Below are 18,834 nucleotides of genomic sequence, written 5' to 3'. Positions count from 1 at the left end.
CGTATAGGTCCGTAGCTATGGGGCTCCCACGGGGGCCGGGCACCCCAAGTGACAAATCAACATAAATTGTTTAACATGTTTTAATATATATAAGGTTTTAGTAGGCCCTCCCATTAAAAGGATGTACCCTCCCAATGAAATAATCCTGACTACTGGCCTGCAGGCTTAAGGCCGTAGATGCCGGTAATGTCCATAAATACCTATAAAATAAAATATAAAGGAATTAAAATTTCAAAAGAAAAGACTTTCGGGAAATTAGGAACGCCTTCTATTAGCCTAAGACAGGTAGAGAGAAAAATAGAATCTGTTAATTTCTTATGCGATTCATCGGTGTAGCTCTGTGGCGAATATATTGCAAGAAAAAGAGGGCAAACAAGTAGTATTTGGTTTATAATTAGAACATTCAGCGTTAATACCATTTTGTTTTGTTTGCTTTCATATAAAATGCTTTCGTGCTTTTTTTTTTTTTAAAAAAAAAGAAAAGGTAGCACGAATATTGGAACACTGACCAGAATGTTTGGTTAAATCCAAATGTTAAAAAAAAAAAAAACTGTTAGCAACACAATGTTTTTATCTAACTTGTGTAAAGCGAATTCGTCAAGAAAAATAAGAAAGAGAAAAAATAAACCGGACCCATTCATTTATGTTTTTATTAGAAACTTCCACCGAATAAAGTATCAATGAAGAACTTATTTCATTTTTCGTTTAATTTTTTACTCGTTTAGAATACATCATTAGCTGATGAGGGGGGGCCATGGCCCCCTTGCCCCCCCCCCCTTGGGTACGGCCCTGGTACTATTTACACAGATGACAAAATAAAACAAACTAATAATTCTGATAGTTGTTTTAGAACTTTCGTTCGTGTTCTTCATCAAGAAACCCATCGATAGAATAAAATACACAATTTAATATATTTTGTTTTCTTACTGCTGTCTATATCTATTAGCATCTTGACCAGGGCCGGATTAAAGGGGGGCTTAGGTGGGTTGTAGCCCCGGGCTCCAGATAAACAGGCGCCTCTACTCTAATCAAAATCTCAACTGGCTCTCTAAAAGGAATCATAAAAATACATTCATCATCATAAAATAAAATATGAGCAAAAATATGAAACATATTCCCTTAACTTCCCCACTGTAGTGTCACAGAAATGTATTATGTGAAGTCAGCAGGAGGCACATATTTTTTCTAGCCCCGGGCCTAATCCGGTCCTGATCTTGACTCAGTTTAATGGTTTGATGTAATTTATTTACGCTTGTCGGTCAATATTCTACACTTCTTTATGAAAAAATCGTACTACTCAAAAGTAATGACGTAAACGTTAGACTATTCTATTTTCATGATCCTTTGTTGTGATAGATATTTTTGTTGAAGGGGTGCAGAGACGGTAATATCACTTTTGTACGCTGAGATAATTTTTTTTATTTACTTTTGAAGCTACAAGGAGCTGGATAAAATGTAATGGCAACGTTGTTATAATTTTACCTAGCTTTATGCACCGAAGAACACCTGTTACATTCCTTCAATGTAATCATCTCCCATTTCTATCACCTAGGATCACATGTGCGGAAGGCGCCGTATACTGTCAGCGCGTCAACCTTTGTCAATGTCCCCGAAGGGACTGCCATATGGCACGAATAATGGCTTTTCTTGTGTCATAGTGCTTCCCACCAGGTGATTACTTCATTTTGGGGAAAGGTCGTCACGAAGTCTCTGAAAACATTGTTCTTCACTGCGCCCAAGTGCCATCTCAATCTTGTCCCACGCACGTTCGTATTTCCGAAACATATTGTTATAGCGTTTACTCATTCTCTAGTTTATGGCACTACAGCTCAATAACACAGTCATTATTACTCCCACACTTCATCGCCTCACATTGCTTTATCAGCTACGGAACTCTTGTAGTGCTCAGACACAGCCCTCTGATGTGAGAACAGTGTTGCCACGAGCAATGTCCACGCCCTGAAACCGTGTCATATGGCCGAACGAAAAAGGAACTCAAAAGACTGTGTGAATGTCATGTCGCGAATGATCGGTGTTGTTACCGCTGATGCGTGGATTTACCTCACAGACTGCAGTAATGGTCGGACCATTACATACAAAACTGTTGGCGCCAAGGTTCGAAGCTCGTTCTTCCGCCAGGGTCCAGAGGATTTCCCAAAAGAATTCATGATTGTGGCCGGGTGGAGCGTCTCCGAAAGGTGGAGCGAAACATGAAAATTAATGCTGTGTACTACCAGACTCATATCCTGACTGAAATGCACTAGCACCAAATCCAAGCACTGTACGGACAAGACGTGAACCAGATTGAACTATACCAAGGCAAGGCATCCAGCTACACGGCAAAAACATCACTGGAATTCTAACCCAGTATGGAATAGGAAAGTGGAATTTTGGCAATTCCCTTCCCTGACATTCCTGTCAAGTGTTCAGATGCCAACCCAATGGACTATTATTCTTCCGGACTGCGGTGTCTTCCCATCGTCGAACTCGTACCGTCTCCGGCCTGTGGAGAGCCTGTAAAGAGAAGTGGGATGCAATACCCATGATCCAGCTTCAATGCAGTCTACTGTAGTTGAAACTCAGCTGTCGGGCAATAGTCAGTAAGATCGAACATAACCGATGGTAGAAACACTAATTTCCTAGGTAAGTGGGTAAGTGGGACATTCAAATTCGACTCAATATAAATGAGTCAACCTCTGTATTTGTTTAATCATATTTTAGATTTTTGATTTTAAAACAAGTAAAGAGCAAACTTCTGTGTTATTGCTTGTGTCTATACAAATAACCTATCCACTGGCAGTCACTTGAATCAACAATTGCCAGGGATACCCACGGCAAATATCTAATGTAAATTTTTGTCTCACAGCAAAAATGATTAAGTTTAGGGTATCTTTATAACGATATAGTTATTATTATTGAGTAAATTCAACATTTTTATCTATGTTCTACAGCCTTAATCCAAATACATGTTGTGCTTTTTAATTTTTTTGAGATATATTCAGAAAAAACTTATTGCATTAAATAATTACGTGTACTTTATAGAAATGTTTATATTCTTGGTAAACTTACTTGGTGATCGACTTTCCTTTAAGATTATCCACACACTCCGGAATACTTCGCCATGCCTCGGGTTGACCATGACCTAATTGACCTTTCTTGCCCTCACCCCAAGTAAATACCAGGAGTTCTACAGCAAACAAACAATAAAAAATGTTTAAATATTGTGAAAATACGGTCTCATAAAATAAAATTAAATTAAAAATATTTGAGAGGCAGGGTTTACTGTTACAGATATTTAAGTTTGTAATTAACTTCCTATTATTTTTGAAATTTGTTAATACCTTATTAGGTGTGTAATTGGTTGTTGTATATAAGATCTAATATTGTGAAACATAAAACAGTACAGAAGATTTGTGTAACCACGATTTTAAACTGATTATTTACTAGGTTAAGCGCAGTAAAATATTGACCTTCAGGGTCTGCACGGGCTCGGGCCAAGGCAGGGAGCTTAAGCCGACCCGGCCTGCGGGCCGCACTCGGGCCTATAAATCATATATCACTTTTGGCACGGGCCGGGCTCGGGCCGTAAATTTTTAAATATACAACCATATTTCTCGATCCTTTTCGGGCCTAACTTTGTAAATATACTGTACAATGATATTTACTCGACCATTTTTTCTGGAGAAATTTCAAACCAGAAATGCAAAATTAGACTTCTAATTGCTGTAAATAAAAATATAATTTTGCCTTAATTATTAAGTTTCGGTAATTCGGGCTCATTTCGGGTTCATTTGATTATTACACGGGCTCTGGCCTAAATGCTAAAACATATGTCGGACTCGAGTCGGGCCTCACATTATAATTTCACGGGTTGAGCCGGGCCCGGGCTAAAAATTCCGGTCCGTGCAGACCTCTACTTTAGGGTGACACATGGCTTTATTTGGCATCATAATAATAAGTTTTCAATAGAAGATGGACAGAGGATGTTAAATAAAAATCAAAATGTGTAGGCCTACCTTGCTATTCTCTTTAAGAAAGTGTTTCATATACAGTGATACTTTGTCTATGTTCTACTTATAGATTTTTTTCGATATACAGACTTTTTCATTTGTTTTACGTTTTATCTTAAATTCCTTTAATTGATTTATCTTTAAGGAAACCCACCAGAAGGACAATGTACACCGTACACGATCTACAGAACTGTTCTCATCTTTACCAATCCTGGTATGGATATAGACCTTGACTAGCGTACTATAGATACGAAATTTTCCTGTACCGATCGTTGGTTCGCAAGTTATGTTTCACCGAATCTGAGGTGTGGACTTGGCAAGGGCGGCTATAGGATTTTAATTTTGGGTAGGCCCGCTCCCTCGCTTATGGATACATATATAGATTTGACTGGTTAATGACAGTAGGAAATTACTTTTATAGTAGTGTTTGATGCTATTTGTAAAAATAATTATCAACCATTAATATAAGTAGTGGAAAATATATTTACTCTTTATTGTATGTATCTTTTAGCGTTTATATTTCTTTCAAAACTTTTGGGTAGGCCCGTGCCTACCCAGCCTACCCGCTAAAGCCACCACTGGGACTTGGAGTGGATATATCGTACGAAGTGTACAGAGCTCATCCGACCCTGATTCAAGTAATCTCTCCTAATTCTTCACATTGCATTGTTCTTCTCTTAGTTGACAGTAATTGGTAGCCTTCTTGAATCAAAATATTGTGATATCCTACACATGGTTCTGTTTGTAAACATCAACACATGCTTTTTTATTTATAAACAAAACTACTTGGTCTTCTACTATGAGTTCCTACGAGAAGCAGACACAGGAGCAACACCAGCGCCACCGCTGCTCGGAGGAAAACATACAACTCTATGCATCGCCTCGATTGACAGCAGTTGCGGATGGCCAACCTTCTTTCCCCCCTCTTAGCTTACCAGGAGCTTTGAGGCCTCCTGGCCACTCAGCTTGACTGGAGTTTTGTGGGAACTCAACCCCTCTCCTAGCTTGCATGGAGCTCTGAGAGATTCCTAACCGCAACTACCCAGTTTGCGTGGAGATTTGTGGTTTTCTTTCCCGCCTAGCTTGCCTGAATCTTTGCGGTACTGATTGTTTTCACGGAGCACTAAGAATTCTAACCCGTTTCCCCTCAGCTTGCATGGAGCACTAAGAATTCTAACCCGTTTCCCCTCAGCTTGCATGGAGCTTTGTGGGAATCCTTCCCTAGGTTGCCTAGGTCTTCGGACACCTATTTACTCCAGGGGCGGATCCAGGGGTGCGATCTTCCCCCCAGATGGGCAAATTTTCTTATTTTATATATAAATAAAACCCATTTCAGAGTTTGGAGTTCTTAAACGTAGCTCTAAGTAACAGTATTACAAGCCACCGCCCCTTCCCAGAAGTCCGTCCTGGATCCGCCCCTGATTTAGTCTAACTACTTAGTGGATTTTGTATTCTAGTGAATCTGTATTATATTGTTTTATAACAGATCTTTTATAATAAAAGGTTGTGGGAGAAAATCGAATCCCGTATATAAATTGCTCTACCTTCTACCTCAGCAAGGCAATTTTACAATATTTAGAACAGACGCTAAACGACATTTTTTGGACCAAATCCTTGAATTCAGTTACTTTCAAGACAAAAGTAAATCTTTCGCTTACTTGACTTCATCCAGTAGTCTTGTTCGAGCTTTCCTTGATCGTGTGTAATGAATGGTCAATGCACGGGGTCCCGAGTTCGATTCCCGGTGAAACTATTTCTTTCGGTAAAAAATCAGAGTAATGATTCAGATCCTCTTTAAACAGTTAGGTTCCATCTCATATAGCCTCGCTGCTAAAAAGACACGTTTACGAACGGTATAACTACTTTCTTGCACATTAGACAGAGTGTAACACAGGAATTTTGAATGGTTTAACAGTCTTAATTTATTTATTACTTATAACAAGACATCCATAAAAAGAAAAGCAAGAAATCATTTTACCACTAAACAATATGTAAAATGAAAGGAGTTTGCTTTAGTTATTCGAAATTAACTCTGAAATTACAATTAACTAATGACGTGAATCCTAAGCAAAGGAAAATCAAATATGAACTTCTGAAATCTCTGGACAGTGTTAAAACTAATTATTTTCTTCTTGCAGTAGAACACCTCCTTAAAAACTCATAAAAGCTCATCTTTAGCGTAATCATAAACTGATTATGTAAATTTGCTACTAAAACTAGATATTTGTTTAATAAACATACTTTCTATTCTACAACTCAGACTCTCTTTTCTGAAAAAAAAAAAAAAAAAGTGTTCGTGATGATTATTTTATTGTCGTAACTTGCTTAAGAAAAGTCTTGGTGAACAACATTTTTTGGGCAGTTTTTAAATTAAAAATTCTCAATGTGAAATATGAGATTTATTGTGAACCAACTTACCTGCTGTAAGAGCAATAAAATGAGTATTGCTAACAGCAACTTGTTTAATTTTACTTCTGGGTGGAAGTTGCATTGGAGTTAAAGAAATTGTCGTTTCATATGCTCTAAAGTTGTAGAGAACAGACCTGAAAATATTAATTCAGTTTCTCATGAACGGGATTGACAAAAAAAAAAAAAAATCTATTATTGTGGTTATAAATAAAAATGAAAAAAAAATCTTTCTTCATTTACTGTACCTAGCTTTCGATGAACTTTCACTTAATTGAGTATTGTGAATCTTTTTGTTTTATATACACCGTACGACTTTTTGAATATAAATATGATAGATGTCAAAATACTCGATTTGAAATAAACATTAAAAGGATATCGGTTATACTTTACAGAAACTGAACCAGGGCCAAATTTCTTCAACTTTTGACATTTTACAGTTAATGATCTGTTGATCAGTACACAATAATACTTGTATGCTTTTTTTTATAAACACATACTGTAAAATATGAATGCATGCGCATATATAAGGTTGAAAATATTGACCTGGGTGTTAGCACTTACAAACAAAAGTCATTTATTCGTTTCTTGATGATTCCTCGATAAGTTACTAATTTTTTTGAACTTTTCACCCCTTACGACTTGTTCAGATGGAAATTAGCAGCAAAATATCAAAATTTGAAGGAATTTGATAAGAGATCCATTTTCCAAAAAGTTTGTGTGGTGTCCTTTGATGACTATACTTAAAAAAATAATATTTCATATATAATTGACTCTAAGTAATGATTTTAAATCATCAGTTTTCAATACTGTAAAAGATAACCATTCCTGATGCAGTTCCCTAGCTGGATTTGATTTTTATGTATTATTATGTTGTTTAGACTTGGTAGGTAGTTTGTTGTGTAGCCCTATCTCCTCAAATAGGATTCTTTATATCAGCTACTCTAAATATAAAGCTCTAGTATTGCGATAACTTTCCCTTATGCAACAGAAATGTATTCTTTATTGTCAAGGATCTTAGATTATAGAGACAAGCTTATTTAGCAAATATCGAAGCTTTCATCTTAATCCACTTCCACTTCACCTACCGGTATGTGTTAAAAATGGAAGAGTGCAGACTTAAGCCTGTTTCACCCACATCCTTAGTATGGAAAGCGATGTAAAATTGTGATTGTTAGTTGTAAGGTGTGCTATTAGGCCTTTTACGGTGAAATTGAAAAAGTGAATTTGAAAGACAGTTCAGTTTGGTATTAAAACAGGGTATTATGATTGTCAGAATATATGTAAAATGTAATTAAGCAATTATTCTTTTTTCACCGGAAGAGAAAATGCTTTAAAAAATTAATAATTAAATTAATAAATAAATAAATAAATAAATATATATATATATATATATATATATATATATATATATATATATATATATATATATATATATATATATATATATATATATATATATATTTATGTGTGTGTGTGTGTGTGTGTGTGTGTGTGTGTGTGTGTGTGAATATGTGTATATGTTAATATGTATTACTCAATATTAGATTCCAGATAAGAATACTATAGTTCTTCAGAGAGCAAGACCATTATCTTGAAAAAAGGTAATGATGTAATGCAAAATGTCTAAATCGTTTATTGTCAAAAGTTCTTTAATTGAGAATGGGCCGTAGCCATAGCGTTGATGTACAACTTTCATAACTATTGTCCTATGTTTAGACAAGAGAGAACAATGAAAGAGAAGATGATTGAAAGTTCCTGCCTGTTCATTACACCAACATAAGGGTGAAGTGTTCCTGTGAATTTTGTACAGGAGGTAAGGTGTAATTGCAGTGTTGAAACTAAGTCTATAAATAGGATGATTTTGGATCTAGACCAGGAACGCAGGGCATTTCAGGTGGTAGAACGAGCAGGGTTAACTTCCCAATAATAAGTTCCAGGACCTGTTTGATTTTTGTTTTTCCATATGACAGATTGCTCAGAAATCATCTGATCAATGTGATATTGAAAGTTTAGAGGGGGAAGTTTGATATTGACGAGAAGTCTTGTCTCTTGCTTTTTTTAGATAAGTTATCAACAATTTCGTTTGATTTTATATTGATATGGCTGAGGACGTGAATGAAATCTATTGTATGACCCATAGCGAGTAATTTTCGATAAAGAGATTTGATGTTGAGTAAAGTCCAAGTAGTTTTGATAGTCCAATGAATAGAAGAAAGTGCATTCAAGACACTATAAGAATCCGTACATATACATGCGTGCTGGATATTGTGACGTTGTATTAATAATAATGCATACCGAATACCGAAGGCTTCCCTCTCAAAGATGGTTGTAGAAACTGGAAGGTTCAATTGTTGAATAATTTTGAGTTGTGGGATAAAAACTACCACACCAACAGGTTTATGTTCGGTCTTTGATGCATCAGTGTAGAGAAAAATAATGTTTGAGGGAAAACGATCTATAAAGCTATACCAAATATTTTTACTTAAATTTTGAGAGAGATGTTTATTTTTAGTATCAAAATAAGGTGGTAGAAGAGGTTTAATAGTAGTCGTATTGGTTTCATATGTAAAGCTGAAGCACGGTAGATGCGGAAGCTTGATAAATTTCGAACGCAAGACTTTTAAAAATACAAATGCTTTGTAGAGCCATGGTAGCTTGGAATCATATGGTAGCACTTCTAATTTGCCCAATTTTTTGAAAAGCGGTGAATTAGTAATAGTGAGTCGGAGTAAAAGATATTTGCAGGCCAGTTTAAACATTTTATAGGTGAAGGGAACGTGCTTGTTTCCTCCAAGATAACATTGTTTGGACAAAATCGAGGCTGTGCAAGTATGATTTTTAATGTGGAATGCTGCAGCTTTGCTAGAGACATATAGAACTGTGGCAATGTAGTGGAGTAAATAATACTTCCATAGAGAATCTTAGCTTCAATGCATTGTTGAGGTGAATGTTAGATTTTTTCGAACTTAAGCTGCGAAGAATGTCATGTACTTTCTTGCAGTCTTGTGTAGCTTGAGTTAGGTGAGTTTTCCAAGTTAATCTGTAGTCAAGGTATAATCCTAAATATTTGATGTATGTTGTACTATGGAGCTCAAAATTTGGAAGTTGTAGAGGTAAAAAATTGTTAGTTTTTTTTTTTTTTAAAAACACTGTATTTTGTTTTAGTCCAATTAATTTGTAAGCCGTTTTCCTGACACCAAGCTGAAATTTTTCCCAACGTATGCTCCACTATGCAAGATCTTAATCTTGATCTTGAACCCTTACGTGAGTTTTAAAATTATTATTATTATGAGGCAGTATTGTTAGCTAAGTCTTCTATTGTCCTTTATTTCTTATAAGTTGAAATTGAGGTTAATCTCTGTTAAAAAGTATTACATTCATTTTATTTGTGATTTCCATTGAGCCCAGTGAAAATCCTTAGAAGAGCTTCAAATTGCTTGTTGTTGCTTTGATATCTCTAGGTGGTAGCAGTAATAACTGTAGTTATATTTTTGCGGTTATAACTTATTTTGTGAAAATTTCCATATGTGGATTTACCGACATGTCATATATACTGTACTTCTATTTTTGTATAAATTTATATATGTATTGAAGGTGATTCTTAATGACTATATCCGTGAGCTCTTTCGCTAGTTACTTTATCAGATTTTTTTTAAAAAAGAATGGTTGAATATCATTTATTTGTAATAATACTATGATTGATTGAATTATATTCCAGGAATTCGTAGCCAATAAATTTTTGATTGAAAATGGTCCAGAACCCATTTGTCTGTAGATTTTATCTAACATATATGGTTCCCTTTATCAGTTTTCCCACCAGCAAATATTATAATATCAAACCTTAAGCCATTGCTTTATCTCATCTGATTCGACAAATCCAGTAGCTAATAAGTTGCACAAAGAGTTGACATGGAAAAAATAGTGTCAAAAAGGCGAGTTTTCATGTTTCTTATGAAAATGATAGTAAATGATAATGTTCAAGCACTGAATCTATTGTTAATTCAATAATGTAGTACAGGTTTAAAAAGTTGCCACTAGATGCCTCCTGTGACGAGTACAGACCAGAGAAAATAGTAATACATTTACGCTGACCATAGGTTTTTGGTCCATCACATAATAGGGTTTATTATACAGGGTGTAATACAGAATTTATATATATATATATATATATATATATATATATATTTACTTACTTACAATGCCAAGACATGGATGAATGATTAGGTGAACAACATACACTGGATGTGCCAAATCCAATAAAACATCAACTCGTCGTGTAGAATGCTATCGACTTAGCAAGAAAGAAGTATTGACAATTTCGACAGTGTCTGATGTTTAGACAATCTTCCTTCGTCCTGCATGCTTCTTGCTTAGTTCTAAGCATATTATCTTAAAATTCTCGACCCATGTATTTATTGTGTGAACTGAGAAAACCATATTGTGACACAAAAGCTAAAAGTGACCTCGGAACTATAATGTTGCAGCTTCAAAGCAATCATTATTTTTGTAAAATGTTTCTACTCCATGCAAGTTGTTCATCTGACCATTCGTCCGTCTGTCTCTACTAAATGGCATTATTATCGGAACAAAAATAGAATCTTTAGAAACTTGCCAATGTTAAAAAATAAGTATACGATATCTGCAATACCTTAATTTGCTCTTTTCACAAGTCAGTATATATCCAAAATATCTTTCTTTTTAAAATGTAAATTTAAATAAGATATACGAGGTGTGTCAGAAAATTCAAGGTACCAACACTAATAACAATGTACAGATGGTTTGTAGTACTTAACTACCGCTAGAATTGAAGCTCTGGTACATACTTTATTTCTCAGTATAAGTGCCGAAATTGTCTGAATATTTACATAGTGCAGTATGAGTTTTTGAATCTGAATATCGCAGAAGTCTGTCACCTGCCTCGTAAGCTATATCGTGACTTTCCTGTTGATCTTATCGATGCCGTCGAAGCGTTGTCCAGCAACGCGTAATTTCAAAGAAACAAAATCTCATATTGCATAGCACCAGATAAGGTTGCATGTCCATTCGCACGCATTTGTTCTTCAATTCCTAGAAGAAGACGATCAGAGATCACGGCATTCTGCTCCTTTGTTCGTTGTGAATATCAGTCCTACCTCAATTGAAGGTACGACACCACTTCGTCATCTTTTGACGATTCATAATGTTTCCATAAACAGACACAATTTTACAATGAATATCTGCTGGACGTTCACTTTTTACTTGCAGAAACGTATTAAACGTATCACCGCAGCCATTTCCTACACATGTGACTCGTACAAGACTCAGCGGAACACTTTTGAATGAATGCTACTGGAAGGTTACTCCCAGTGGTACCATCTTATGCTTTAAAAGTATGCATTCTATATGTTTACTGACACGCCTCGTATATTGCTGTTGTGGATGTAATTAAATATCAGTAAAAGTGATCTCACCTTTCTTACCCCCTCTTTCTCTCCCATGGCAAGTTTCAATAATTTAACTATTTTTGATATGTTAACTATTTTTGATATGTCAACGTTTCAGTTGGTTTTCGCATTCAGTTTTATTATTGGGAGAAAATAAGTATAACCATGTTCTTTATTTAAAGATCCTTGTTTATTTATTAGATTTTTTCTAATTATAAGGTATTTTATAATGTATTTTTAGGTCCATTACATTAGATTTTGTTAAAAACAATACTCGTATTTATATAATATACTCGTAAATAAACGTATACAAATATTTCAGAGATCTTTTGTTATAGGATAAATGGTAAACATTTACTTACCTTTGCGGCTTTGGTTTACTGAAATAAATGAAAAGTACTGTATTAGAAATAGTAATTTTTGTTACTACTTTAATATAATACCTTTATAACTCTTCTCTAATTTAAAGAATTAATATTTTCTGACCAGAGTATACACTTATTTATTGAAATTAAAATAAGACATAACACTGCCGTCCTAAGCGAAAAGACCTTTACTCTACATTTTTCGAAAATCGAGATATTGCTATGGGAATGTTCGTAGTAGAATTCTGCATCTATCTAAAGTGAAATTGACGTAGTTTGACCAATAGGTAGGGAGTAATGACGTCATGAGTGTTTACCTTATGTTCAAAACTGTAACTGAAAGTAAGCAAAAAGACCTTAAGTGGCAATTCTTAAGCAAAAATATTTAACTGTATTACCACACAAATTTTAGATCGTGAAAATATATTTAATAAAGTTTTACTGAAATACAACAAATTTGAACGTACAGCCTAAGCCAAAGCGCGTTTTGCACAATTTTCTCGAAAGTATGTGAAATGCAGTTAAGGCCTTTTCGCTTAGCACGGCAGAACAGTTTCAATAACGTAACGTTATCTTCATCAGACGTTACCTGGTAGAGATATCTTCATAATATTAAATTATTGTTATATAATTCTAATTGTTACATTTTATAATTTTAAATTTTTAATATTAAACAATCAGGTATTGTTATAATGTACTGTTTCATTTTAAATTTTTAATATAACTGTTTTCTTATTCATTATTATTTTCACTTTTCTCTTTTATTATTATTATTATTATTTTAACAAATTATTCCAAATATCAGTTAATTTTAAAGTTTTTCTCTATTCAATGTTTTATCATATAATTTTAATGCTATTGTTTTTCGTAATAATTTTTATATCCCTGATCTTTATCCTTCAATTTTTTCTAACAATCTATCCCATAATTCATGTATTAAAGTACTTTTGTTCAGTTTATTAATCTTTCATTTTTCCTTTCTTAATCCTCCGCGCTTCTTTCCATTTTCTTATTATTGTTTTATTCTCTTTTTTCTAGACTTTGGACTCCTTGCTTGCCCCGTTTTCCTTAACATGCTTGTATATAGTGTTATACTCTTTTTTTAAGCCTCATATCCTCCTTAAGTTATTTCACTCTTTCTTTAAACTTTTCTCTGTTTCACTTCAATTCATACACTACTCTTTCTTCATCTTCATTTATGTCTTTCCTCCTATTTCTCATTTTCTTAACCACTTCCAGAACTCTCCGTCCTTCTTTTCTATGTCTTCATGCCGCCCTTTCTTAATTTCTTCAATATTTCTGTCTTTTCTCCAATGCTCTCTATCCCGTGCCATTTTCTCTCCTCCTCTTCCTTTTTCTCTTTTCTCCTTACCTTTTTTATTTCCTCTTCTGTTCTGTTATTCTTTATCTCATTTTTGTTGCTGCATTCTTCTCTAGTAGAGTGCGAAACTTCTCTATGTCTCCTTTCTTTATTCACTGTCTATTTCTTCCGTTCTCCTCTCTTTATTTCTTATGAAGATTGTTTGTGCTATAATCCACATCAATTCTTCTATGACAGTAAATCTCTGCTGCACATTCTTTGTTATACCATCCTGTAATTGATATTCTTTCATTTCTTTCTATTGTCATGTCTAGTTAATTTATAATATTTTTCTTTTTCACTGCTGTTTCCAAGCTTATCCCTTTCTCTTCATATTCAATGTTTTTTTCACAAACTTTTCTAGTTGTCTTCTTGTTCCTTTCCATATTTCCAAACAGTCATTCACATATCTGCAATACATTATTAGGTTGTTCCGACTCTCTTTTATCACTTTCTGTTCCTACCTATTCATTACTAATTTAGATAATACTGGACTTAATCTTGAACTTATATTTAAACCTTCTTTTATTTTAACCATGCTTTCCTATTATACAAAAGCTATTATTCCACAACATTTTAAAGGCTTTTACTATTCTTTCTTTCTCCCATTCTCTCATCTTCTTCCTCTTTTACTTCTTCTTCTGTGACTTTTAGCACATAATGTCTCTTAATAGTACGAAACATTGCTTTAACGTCCATACTAAACATACTTGTCTTATCTCTCTCTCTTATTTCCTATTCTTTCTAACATCTTTTTAGCTTCTTCCATATTCTTCAATCTGTGACTCTCTTGGCCCATCTGTATCTCATCTGCTATTTTTCTTAATTTTTCTTCTAATGGTTCTATACAGTTGCCCCTGCAATCCAATACTGGCCTTAACTTAATCTCTTCTTTATGTATCTTCGGAAAACCTTTCGTCTTCGGAATCTTGACTTCTTGTTTCATCCACTTCTTACATCATTGTCTATTCCTTCTTTCATCACTTTCCTTAGTACTTTATCTTTTATCTTTTTTCTCTCTTATGACTTCATTAGTCTCTTTACGTATTCTCTAATTTGTTACGTATACTATGTACATCGTATTTTGTTTTCAATCTTACTACTAAAAAACTCCTAACATAAATATGGAACATAATACTAGATAAATATGTCGAAAAGATTGAAACGAAATTAAGAAATGCGCATCTTCCTGCTTTCAAACCTTCTTATACCTGGAATTTCTAGCCTTTTTCTTGATAAAATTCTTAATATTTTATTTAATAAGCTAAATAAATGTATTAACCTAGATGTGGAGCTATTGAGACTTGATCCTAGCGCTCCGGGCAATGTAAGTTCATCACCAACGTTTTCTTGGAACCATTCCCCTTTCTCATGTAAGTTATCGAGAAGTTCTGGGATACGGAAATCCATAATTTCAGCTGCCGTTGGTCGAAATCTTGGATCCCGCTGAAGAAGGTCATGAATTAACTGTCGGAAACCTGGAGAATAGCTGCCTCGCACTGGTTGGAAGTGACCCTAAAAGTAGAAACACATATTCATAGACAAAATTATTGGTTCAGTAGGATACATTAATCTCAAGGGTTGTACACAAGAAAATCTATTTCTTACCTTCACTCTCCAGACAAGGGTTGCCAGATCTTGCATTTTCCCCGTAAGTTTTACATTTTCCTGACACGTTTTACGTTTGTTATGCACTTTTCATCGTAAGTGCTGTTACAAGTTTAATTTATCTTGTAACAGCTGATTGGAACTCGAAATCTGTCGCAAGCGTTATGAAGTGTCACAGATTGTATCATAAGTCGGAATGTGTCTCCAAAATTTGCAGATTCGCAGTTGAAAACGTGATTGATACCTTTATGATACAACTATACACTGAGCTTAATCTTAATCTAACGAAATGAAGTTTATCAAAATTTTACCCATTGTTTTATTATTCTGTCAAGTTGTAGCTTACAATGGGCCAAACCAGAGTTTAAGATTGCTACTACCTATTTGCATTGTACTTCGCAATAAACAAATCTCTGAGTTCTGCTGACATATTAAGGGAGCAACAACATAACAACATTCGATTAGCACAATCCTTCCACATACCTTCAATACATATTTTCATATTTCTCATTTCATCACTTCCGTAAGTTTATTTGCATGCGCCGACTATTTAAAATCCATATATCAATATACATAACTAACATTTCATTGTAGCAACTCATCATTATTATGTTTCGTAGATACTAATAGGTGGTATTTTAAAACACATTAGTCCTGGTTAAATACATTTTTAGCAGCTGAAGATCTGGTACCATAACATCTATTTGTACCGTAAATACGCAAGTAAAGGTGTGGAAGGGCTCACGTTTTTGGCTGCGAATCTACAAAATTTGGAGACATCTTCCGTCTTTTGATTTAATCTATGACACTTCGTAACACCGAGTTCCAATCAGCTGTCACAAGAGGAATTAAACTTATAACATCACTTAAAAAGAAAGGTGTGCAACACGTTATATTTTATATTTTCCTGTAAAACGATGTCTTCTGTTGTTAATAAATAAAAGAAATCATAGTCCTCGACGTTTTAAAAATAATTGTGTACAATTTTGCTAGTGTGCTTTGTTTCAAATTAGGGAAACTAATTTCTCAAATAGTATTAACAACTCAATCCAACGATGAAGAGAGAAAATACAATAGGTTACGTTTTTCCTCCTATTTATTCGGCTCCCCAACTTCATGATTAAAAATAATTTGCCTTTAGCATCTTACCCTTCGTCTGTCAATATCGTGTCGATCTTATCGAAGTCTCGATCGATTGTGACGTCAGGAACAGAACATACTGTGAACTAATAAAAGCACTAATGTCAGGAACAGAAGCTATTGTGAATTTATAAAAAAAAACATTGTCAGGAACAGAAGCTACTGTGAACTAATAAAAACATTAATGTCAGAAACAGAAATTACTGTGAACTAATAAAAACACTAATGTCAGGAACAGAAACTACTATGAACTAATAAAAGCACTAATGTCAGTAACAGAAGCTACTGTGAATTAATAAAAGCACAATTCTATGTGCTTGTGGATTTCGATTATATCCTATAAGTTTTTGTTTCTTTTTAATTTTTACTTTAGCGTTCCTTCTTACCTACAATTCTTATGATCCTGAAGGGGTGAGTTCATAAAAGTGAATTGCGGAAGCATGCAAAACATTAAATTGACTGTTACAGAAAAATATTTTATGACACGTATAATCAAAGATTTGATATAGTCTTTAATCAAAAACTATTCATTTCAGTTTGGAGAATGAATTGCAAGGAAAAGATAACCAGTCAGTCTTCAGAATAACTTTTGAAACTAAGAACAAGATAAAGCAGTTGAAAGCAACAAATTGATATTCTGTATTTCAGTAAAGCATTTTTTTGCACTCACAACAAACCATTCTACAATAGAACACTGCCATGCCAGGCCATCTACAAACGTTTATCCATCCTTAACGATGTTGAATACAAGAGCTATCTTTATTTTCAGCCCATTGATTTACATGGGGAATTGTTTATCTATTTTGTTTGAAATGAACTGTATTTTTTTTTAATAATTTGAATTTACTTATTTATTCTTCAAATCTATTTAAATGTCTCTTACTTCGTGAAAATTTATTTTATATCATTCGAATGTTTAATAATCACATATAATTTGAGTAATATTAAATGTATATATATTTGAGACTCATTTTGAGAAATCAAGGCTTACAGTAGATTTAATTTTAAAAAATCAGTAAAATTACATCACTTAAATTCCAGTTTAAAGGAAACAGAAAACATACACTATTATTTTTAAAAAAATACCGTAATGATTTCGGTGAAATGCCTGGGAATCAGGAACCCTCATTTTCACCGGAAAATTTACAATAATTTAATTGTATAACCAACAGACACACTCAGAGCCGGATTAAATTTGATAGGACCCTAAGTTACTGAAGGTAATGTGGGTTCTATATATGTCCAGCTATCCTTAGTCAATGACAAATTGTCTACACTGCAGTGTGCTGCTGTATGCTATATGTTGCCATGCAATCAGTTCATAAAGAATGTAGGCACCCTATATAGAAATAAGCAAGCTAATGACACTTTTGGGAGAAGGCTAGCAAAAGGGGCCTCACTTCTTACATTATAGAAGAGTACACAACACAAAATTCTGATGATGTATGTGAATTTTATAACTTGGTTTTTATCCTATAGTTTGGAAATGTACATCCACTTTTTTCAGTAAATTTGTTGGGACCCTAAGCTATAGCTTGTTTAGCTGTAAATATGACACTGGGCACAATCCAGTTGAATACATGGCACGAAAAAGTTTTTTTTTCTTTTCTTTTCTTTTTCTTTCTTTTCTTTTCTTTTTTTTTAATACGCGATTCAGGGCAACATGAGCAGAAGATGGAGTACTGGAAACGGAGTCCACTGTTCTGTCTAAGAACAGTCTTAGGACATCCACGAGACAAGACGTTAGACTAAAAGTATTTATTAACTCATCAAATTGTTCTACGGGTTATTCAGAAGAAAATAATAAACAATATTTTTAAAAGTTATTTTCTTTGCTATAAATTCATATATTCAGCTTACTAAAAATATGTTAAGAATTTCAAACATCTCAAAATAGCATTTGTCAAATGATGCATAATTGTTCTAAAGTAGGGTCTGAAATTTCGCCTGAAATATTCATTCTGGTAAATGATCCGCAAAATTTACAGTGATTCTCTCCGAAACTGTTTGAATTTTTAAGAGTGTCTCCGTAGAAAACAACGATATATAAATAAAGTTGCCTATACATTCAATTCCTTAAAACAACACTAGGTAGAAAGTTTCAGGATGAAACAAAAGAAATATATTGAATTGTAAACACATAAAACATTTTCTGTTATTCAATTAGAACTATTATTTGTATTAGAATAACATCTAAACAAATATTAATATAAAACACATGAATTTGAAGTTACTGATAACTTCAATAATTAAAGCTTGACACATTATTGAGCTGTTCCGATTTCTTTCATTGAATACGAATAAGGCAAGTATAGTATTTTCATGTGCTTTCTCACCTTCATGATTTTGTTAACTAGCGCTGGAAGATTGGACCCTTCAAATGTTTTCTGAAGGCAGGCCATCTCATATAAAATACATCCAAGAGCCCAAATGTCTGATTTCTGGTCATATTGCTTTCCTTCACACTGTAAATATTAAAAAGAGGAAAACATAAATTTAAATAGATATATTTGAAAAAT

At 33.8% G+C, this 18,834-nt stretch overlaps 1 protein-coding gene across 4 annotated transcripts in view; it reads right to left on the bottom strand.

Annotated features, from left to right (window-relative positions):
* The window catches only part of LOC145678793 (serine/threonine-protein kinase Nek8-like), a 127,550-nt gene that overhangs the window by 74,297 nt on the left and 34,419 nt on the right, over positions 1–18,834 (bottom strand). For all 4 annotated transcript variants that reach the window (XM_081749304.1, XM_081749305.1, XM_081749307.1 and 1 more), the window contains 5 exons: positions 18,652–18,780; positions 14,850–15,082; positions 12,205–12,222; positions 6,429–6,553; positions 3,070–3,187 (listed from right to left, as the gene is read on the bottom strand). In XM_081749304.1, the coding sequence (XP_081605430.1) occupies positions 3,070–3,187; positions 6,429–6,553; positions 12,205–12,222; positions 14,850–15,082; positions 18,652–18,780 (623 nt within the window). The remainder of the gene's footprint in view (positions 1–3,069; positions 3,188–6,428; positions 6,554–12,204; positions 12,223–14,849; positions 15,083–18,651; positions 18,781–18,834) is intronic.

Source organism: Thermobia domestica, chromosome 2 (assembly GCF_964235325.1).
Source record: "Thermobia domestica chromosome 2, izTheDome1.hap1.1, whole genome shotgun sequence".
Lineage (NCBI taxonomy): Eukaryota > Metazoa > Arthropoda > Insecta > Zygentoma > Lepismatidae > Thermobia > Thermobia domestica.
This window is presented reverse-complemented; position numbering and strand designations above follow the sequence as displayed.